The sequence below is a fragment of the Mandrillus leucophaeus genome, unplaced genomic scaffold (assembly GCF_000951045.1).
Source record: "Mandrillus leucophaeus isolate KB7577 unplaced genomic scaffold, Mleu.le_1.0 Scaffold306, whole genome shotgun sequence".
Classification (NCBI taxonomy): Eukaryota; Metazoa; Chordata; class Mammalia; order Primates; family Cercopithecidae; genus Mandrillus; species Mandrillus leucophaeus.
Window position 1 is genome coordinate 1,065,697 of NW_012103210.1, and position 7,388 is coordinate 1,073,084.

The window sequence follows — 7,388 nt, forward strand, 5'->3', positions numbered from 1 at the left end:
TGTGGTAGCACCTGTAGTCCCAGCTTGGGAGCCTGGGAGGTGGAGACTGCAGTGAACTGTCATCAAGCCACTGCACTCCGGCCTGAGTGACAGAATGAGACCCTGTCTCAAATTTAAAAAAAAAAAAAAGGAACATTCATGATTCATGGGAGGAGGCCAAAATCCCAACATCGACAGGAGTTGGAACAAGTTGATTCCCACCCTCATGGTTGACACTAAGGCTTCAAGACTTTGGTGGAGGAGGGACCTGCAGATGTGATGAAAACAACAAGAGAACTAGAATCAGAAGTGGGGCCTGAAAATGGGCCTGAACTGCTGTAATCTCAAGATCAAACCTGAACGGATGAGGAGCTGCTCCTTACGACGGGCAAGGAAAGTAGTTTCTCGAGATGAAATCTCTTCTGGTGAGGATGCTATGAGCATTGTTGAAAGGACAACAAAGGATTTAGAATTCACAAATCCTTTTGCGATGGTTGATAAAGCAGTGACAGGACCTGAGAGGGACAGACTCCAATTTGAAAAAGTTCTACTGTGGGTAAAATGCTGTCAAACAGCATCACCTGCTACGGAGAAATCTTTTGTGAAAGGAATAGTCAACCAACATGGCAAACTTCACTGCTGTCTTATTTTAAGAAACTGACAAAGACACCCTGATGTTCAGCAACCATCGCCGTGATCAGCCAGCCATCCACACTGAAACAAACCCCCACCAACGAGAAGATGACGACTTGCCGAAGGCTCAGATGATTGTCAGCATTTTTTAGCAAGTAAGTTTTTGTTTTTAAGAGAAGGGGTCTCCCACGTTGCTCAGTAGAACTCCTGGGCTCCTGCGATCCACTTGCCTCAGCCTCCCGGGTGGCTGGGATTACAGAGAACCGAAAGACTGGGTGTCCCATGACAGGACGACAAGGATCTGTCCAGTGTTTGATTCTCGAGATGTTCTATAAGAGCACTGTAAGAGCTGCTGTTGACAATGATGGATGAGGGTGTACAGTGAAATGAGAGTAGGAAGGAAACCTACACTGTATATGACGAAAATAAAAGAGAGGCATTGCTATTTTAGGAGCATAAAGGAGAAATAAATGATCTAAACACTGAACTGCCAGCAGAATACAGGTTTAGATCAAGATGGGAGGAGGGTCATTAAATACAAACACTGAAAGGAAAGCTGCAACTAAAAGTCAAATATCAGGGCCAATCCTTGTCAGGGAATGCCGGCAGCTCTCAGCCTACGAGGTTAATACACTGTCTTCTACAGCCAGGAACAGCACCCGTGAAACTGCCTCATGTTTGACACTGAGCCGGACTAATGCTCATCTCAAAAAACATCTTTTTGATATGTGGGAACTTTAATTTGCAGGAAGGATCACAGAAAAGACACATGGACCCGAAGGCAGCTGATACGATACCACAAAGCTCGACTGTCACCCCTGCTCCAAGATCCCTCTCGGAATTGACTCTAAGAGTTCTTCAGACTCTCCTGCCTCCAGTCCCCTGAGGGTTAACACACACTCCCATGAGCCCACCTGGCTACTTCTCTTGCCAGGGAATCTCAACCCCCACGTCACGCTCGGGTCACAGCCCCGGGTAAGAATTACAGCTCTGACAGCTGGTGTCGGAAGTCAGGTTCCTAAATCTATCCTCCTGCACACTTTGCAGGCCTCTGTGAAGGTGGTTAGGAATGCCGGGTACCTTGTCGCCTTGGCCCAGGTTCTCAGATTTGACCTCGTACAAGGTTTTCCAGTTCGTGTTGCCCCCTCCAACGCCGCCGCTCTTTAGATCAGAGATGGAAACACCGTCTAAGGCTTGTCCTTCTGCGTCAAACCTGAGAACGGGAACAAACAGCGGATGACGAGTCCTCGGTATGTATGATATGCTTCTCAACACGCGACTTGTTGCTATACGCCAGACACAGGTTTCCCACCACCCGCCCAGCTTCCACACAGGTCACGGTCACCTCGGCTGAAGTCAGTATCTTCGTAATTCTATCTTTTTAAAAATATTTATATTAAACAAAAAAATGGTGTTAGCGTTTCACTCTGTCAGCCAGGCTGGAGTGCAATGATACAATCATGGTTCAAGGCAGCTCTGACCTCCTGAGCTCAAGGGATCCTCCCACCTTAGCCCCGCTAAGTAACCGGGACTACCATGCCCAGGCCCATTAAAATTTTTTTTTTTTTTTTTTTAGAGATAGGGTCTTGTTATGTTGACCAGGCTGAGCTCAAACTCCTGGACTCAGGCAATCCTCCTCCCTTGGCCTCCCAAAGTGCTGGGATTTCAGGGCGCGAGGCACTGCTCCTGGCCCAAAGTCTACTGAAGAAAGGGAATGACCTCTCTTTGAATCCCAGTTGCTTTGATGCCCCCCAGTGGTGAAGAGAATCACTGCCAAAGTACCGAAGAATCCTTTCTTAAAAACTAGCCTTGCCTATCAGCAGTGGCCGGACCACCCCAGGCCCAAAATCAGAAACCAGGAAAGTCAACAACCAGTAAGCTATAAAGCGGCCGTCTGGGCTAGTCCTTTAGGCTACTAACGCTCATTCTCAGCCAGCAGCTGCATTCTGATCTTCCCCGAAAAGTATCAGTATGGAGAGGGACAGTCAATATACCGTGATAGCAAAAGGGTTTCCATGAAAGGCCTCCTATGCCTGATACAGAAGCCAAAAGTGTTTTTTTTGTTTTGAGACAGAGTCTTGCTTTGTCACCCAGGATGGAGGGTAGTGGTACTAACTTGGCTCGCTGCAACTTCCACCTCCTGCCAAGTGCTTCTCATGCCTCAGCCTCCCGAGTTAGCTGGGACTACAGGCACGTGCCACCACGCCTGGCTGATTTTTGTGTTTTTTGTAGAGACAAGGTTTCACCATGTTGGCCAGGCTGGTCTTGAACTCCTGGCCTCAAACAATTGCCCACCTTGGCCTCCCAAAGTGCTGGGATTACAGGCGTGAGCCACCGTGCCTGGTCCAAAAGATTTTATAAACCAGAGCAACTAATCAGAAGGCATTATCTTTTTTCTTGTAGATTTACTTTCTTAGTGAAATTTTACTTTTGCTAATACTAAAGTTAAATTAATTTGTATTAAATTATGAAAACTGATTGTACTTCTTGATCACACATCAACTGATATGAAGAAAAAGGGGCCAAGGAGAAAGTGCTCAGGATCACAGCTGCAGCAGAGAGGAGCCGGCCTGAGATGAAAGGCATATGCCGAACACCATCCCACGGTGGGTAACCGCACAAAGAACAGGCTCCCGAAACAGACCATCGAACAGAATGGATGGTGCCCTAAGCTGCAGACAACTGCCTTCTCCTGTCAGGTCAGCGGCTAAATCCCTCACAGGGGCACAGCAAGGCCCATAAATCTGTTTCACCACTACCAGCCACACAAGTTTACGGTTTCAAAAGCTCCAAGGACACATTTGCCACCAAAGACCACTCGTCAGGAGTGGTGACTAGCAAGAGCAAGGAGAGAGGTGGCCCTTCTTACAGTAAAAACTCTACATTGTTATGGCCAAGATCTAAACATCTCTAATCCTTGTCCAGATAGCGTGTGTGCACTGAACTTGTCTTTGATCAATGCCAAGTTATTTTATTCTGGGGACAGCCGTGCTTTTTATGTTGACTAGGATCATGGTTATTGGCAAGTAAAATATGAAGACCTTAATGTGGGAATGCAATTAACCCGGAGTGGAGCTTCAGAGCGCGAAAGAAAATCAAGCAACAAGAACAAACCAAATCTGTGGCTAGTTCTGGTCAGACTCTGGACGGACCCTGCAGTGCAGTAGACACGTGTGGCCCACAGTGCTCGTGCGGATGGCTTAGTGACTGAACATTCCAGAAGATGGCTCAGGAAACTGGTCAGACACCAGTGCCATTGGTTCAAATGAGTCAAAACAAAGGAGGAGTATGTAAAATGAGCTCATTCTTTAGTTGCTTAAATCCTAAGACACAGCTGGAAACTGACGCACGTCCCCCATGACTACAGCTACAGGAATTACTGAAGCTCGGGCTGGCGAAGTGTTTCCCCTGCCCGCATCAATCCTTGCATCCCGTGTTTCGGTTTGAAGCACTCTTTTAAGACAGAGTTTGAATGTCCTGAAAAGCTAGATACAGTGAGGAGATTTTAACAGGCTCTCCTCATCCCCTGAGTGCTTTGGGAATAGCAATCTAATCCTAACAAAAAGCCCATTGTTCTCACCACACTTGATCAGAGTCCAGTGAATACACACTAGAAGATGTGATCGGCACCAAAGACTTGACAGAGAAAGAAAGCGTGGGTTCCCCCCACACCACAGAGGCCCAGAGCTGAAGCCCTGGAAAGAAAAGCGCCCTCAGCACACCGCACAGCTGCTGAAGCCTGGCCGTCCCCTCCTGTGGCAGGATCGAGGTCAGCAGGCGGCACTCACATTCTAATCGCCTCCTCCGACTCTAGGTTTGTCCTGGGATGACAGGTTTGTCGGTTTAAGGACTTTAAAGTCCTCCTCTCGGAAGGCATAACGCCTCCCAGAAACACAGGAGCTGCACCGCTCAGTAACGAGGCCTTCTGCCTGGCAGAGCTCACACACTGACTGTAACCAGCTTTTCTCAAAGCCCAGCCTCAAGTAACCCTTTGTTTAGCCCCACAAAACTTACCAACCACGGAGCTTATAGGCCTCCGGGATGTCAGGATTCGCAATGATAGTGCTTGAAGACAGCACGGAGAGGCTCCGTCCACCGAAATCAGAGACTCTGGCTCCTTTGATGGCCAACACGGGCTGTCTAGAACCATCAAATTTATCAGCCTGTAAAAGAAACACCAGACATAGACAAGTGTCACTAGCAGGAAGAACACAGACGGTTTTTGTTTTGTTTTGTTTTGTTTTGTTTTTGAGACGGAGTCTCGCTGTGTTGCCCAGGCTGGAGTGCAGTGGCCGGATCTCAGCTCACTGCAAGCTCCGAACACAGACGGTTTTTATAGAAAACAAGGCAAACAGTCAATAGTAGAGTGAATGTAATCAGTGTACATGGAATCTATACAAGACAGACCTCACACATGAGAATCTGCTCAGAGACACGTCGAAACTATCACCGCGTTCCTTGAGTCGGGGGAAAGAGCGGTTCCCCACGTAAAGCTTGAATCACAGCAAATCTCACGGAAGATAAAGGATTTCAAGTATTTGCCAGACAGCACAACCTTTCCCATCTAGACGGTGAAAGCTCCCAACTCATAGGACAAAATCGCCCCCACGAGGAGCTTCTCCTGTGTGTGCTGACTGCCCCATCCTACAGGACAAGGCCGCCTCCCCGCCAGGGGCTCCTCCTGTGTGCGCTGACTGCCCCATCCTACAGGACAAGACCGCCTCCTCGCCAGGAGCTCCTCCTGTGTGCGCTGACCGCCTCATCCTACAGGACAAGGCCGCCTCCCCGCCAGGAGCTCCTCCTGTGTGCGCTGACCGCCTCATCCTACAGGACAAGACCGCCTCCCCGCCAGGGGCTCCTCCTGTGTGCGCTGACCGCCCCATCCTACAGGACAAGACCGCCTCCCCGCCAGGAGCTCCTCCTGTGTGCGCTGACCGCCCCATCCTACAGGACAAGACCGCCTCCCCGCCAGGAGCTCCTCCTGTGTGCGCTGACCGCCCCATCCTAGCACTTACATCTTCCCCCCACAGCGTGGCAGTCACCACCTTCCCAGATGTGTCCATCAGGTAGATATTCCTCTTGGCAACCTCTCTGTTGTTAGACCTCACTGTGATTTTAGTGGCATCTTCGTAGCTCTTGCAGATCCCGATGATGTCTAAAACACAGGCGCGTGTGAGCAGGAGGCGGTCAAGGCTCCCACTCTGACGCCAGCAAAGGGTGAAGGGCAAGCACTGAAGTCCTGACACCGCCCCGTACGGTGCAAAGAAAGCGAGTCCTCCCTGCTCCTCCTTCCCATGCATGAGCTTACCTACGAGTGAGTCTTTCGACTTGCTCTCGAGGTCATCGATCCCCGTGAAATCAAACTGAACCGTAGGTAAATGACGGTCGTCTTCACAGGGCATGACGGAAGTCTCGTTATTGAAGGTCATCTCGTAGTCATTTTTAACAGCTGTGAACTGTTTGTTAGCAATCTTCAGAGTGCCTTTCGAGAAATAATACACCTGCGCAGGAGGCCACGTGACAGAATTTGAGACTGCCATCACATTGGACAGAAACCCCTGGTCTGTCACCACACCCTCCCCGGGCCACAGTCTTCTCATCCGCCTCCACCCCGGGGCGTGTCAGTTCTAAAGTCAGCACAGCCATACCTTGTTCACTTCAATAAGGGGAAAGAACTTGTCCACTTGCTCGTTGAAAGCTGTAGCTCTGATTTCACCCTGCAGAAGCAAGTGGGCAGGTTAGGGCTGCGGGACTGAACACAGGCCACCCCAGCACCAAGTGACACTGGGACTGAGCACAGGCCACCCCAGCACCAAGTGACACTGGGACTGAGCACAGGCCACCCCAGCACCAAGTGACACTGGGACGGAGCACAGGCCACCCCAGCACCAAGTGACACTGGGACTGAGCACAGGCCACCCCAGCACCAAGTGACACTGGGATTGAACACAGGCCACCCCAGCACCAAGTGACATTGGGACTGAGCACAGGCCACCCCAGCATCAAGTGACACTGGGATCGAACACAGGCCACCCCAGCACCAAGTGACACTGGGACTGAACACAGGCCACCCCAGCACCAAGTGACACTGGGACGGAGCACAGGCCACCCCAGCACCAAGTGACACTGGGACTGAACACAGGCCACCCCAGCACCAAGTGACACTGGGATTGAACACAGGCCACCCCAGCACCAAGTGACATCTGAGAGCAGGGGCACACACACAAACGGGGCCCAGAGAGGACTACGGACATCCCAGGAACCCGCATTTTACAGTCACACATTCAAGTCACTGGCCCCGCTGAAGAATGAGAATTTCAACTAGCTGATCCCATAATCATGCTGCATTAGCCTCAGCTGAGAAACACAACAGCACAAAAGGGCAACGACCAGTTTAATTTATTCTGACAATAAAAACCAAAAACAGCTGAATACTGAGGGACACGCCCGGAGCCCACGAGGAAGGTGCCGCACCGGGGTGATTCACCAGCTCCCTTCAGCTGCCCTCTCGGTGATAAACCACTTCACATTCGGGGCCGTTGCCAAAAATGTCAGAATAAGTCATGTTTTCAAGTTGCTTGTGATCTGATTTTCACTTTTGCTTTTCTGTCAGCCAGAATGCTACAGGTGGACAAGAAATTTTAGCCAACCCACCACACATTGGAGCAATAATTTGTAAACAAAAAAAAAAAAAAAAAAAAAAAAAATTAGGTTCTAATATTGATTCTGCCATCACACAGTCAAACATTCTGGGTGTTAACTTCCAAAAAAAAAAA

The 7,388-nt window shown here is 49.8% G+C and overlaps 1 protein-coding gene across 1 annotated transcript in view; it reads right to left on the reverse strand.

Annotated features, from left to right (window-relative positions):
* RPA1 (replication protein A1, 70kDa) overlaps positions 1-7,388 on the reverse strand; it is a 77,634-nt gene that overhangs the window by 19,222 nt on the left and 51,024 nt on the right. The window contains 5 exon segments of the mRNA XM_011987281.1: positions 1,693-1,825; positions 4,627-4,775; positions 5,628-5,767; positions 5,921-6,113; positions 6,261-6,329. Of these exon segments, the coding sequence (XP_011842671.1) occupies positions 1,693-1,825; positions 4,627-4,775; positions 5,628-5,767; positions 5,921-6,113; positions 6,261-6,329 (684 nt within the window).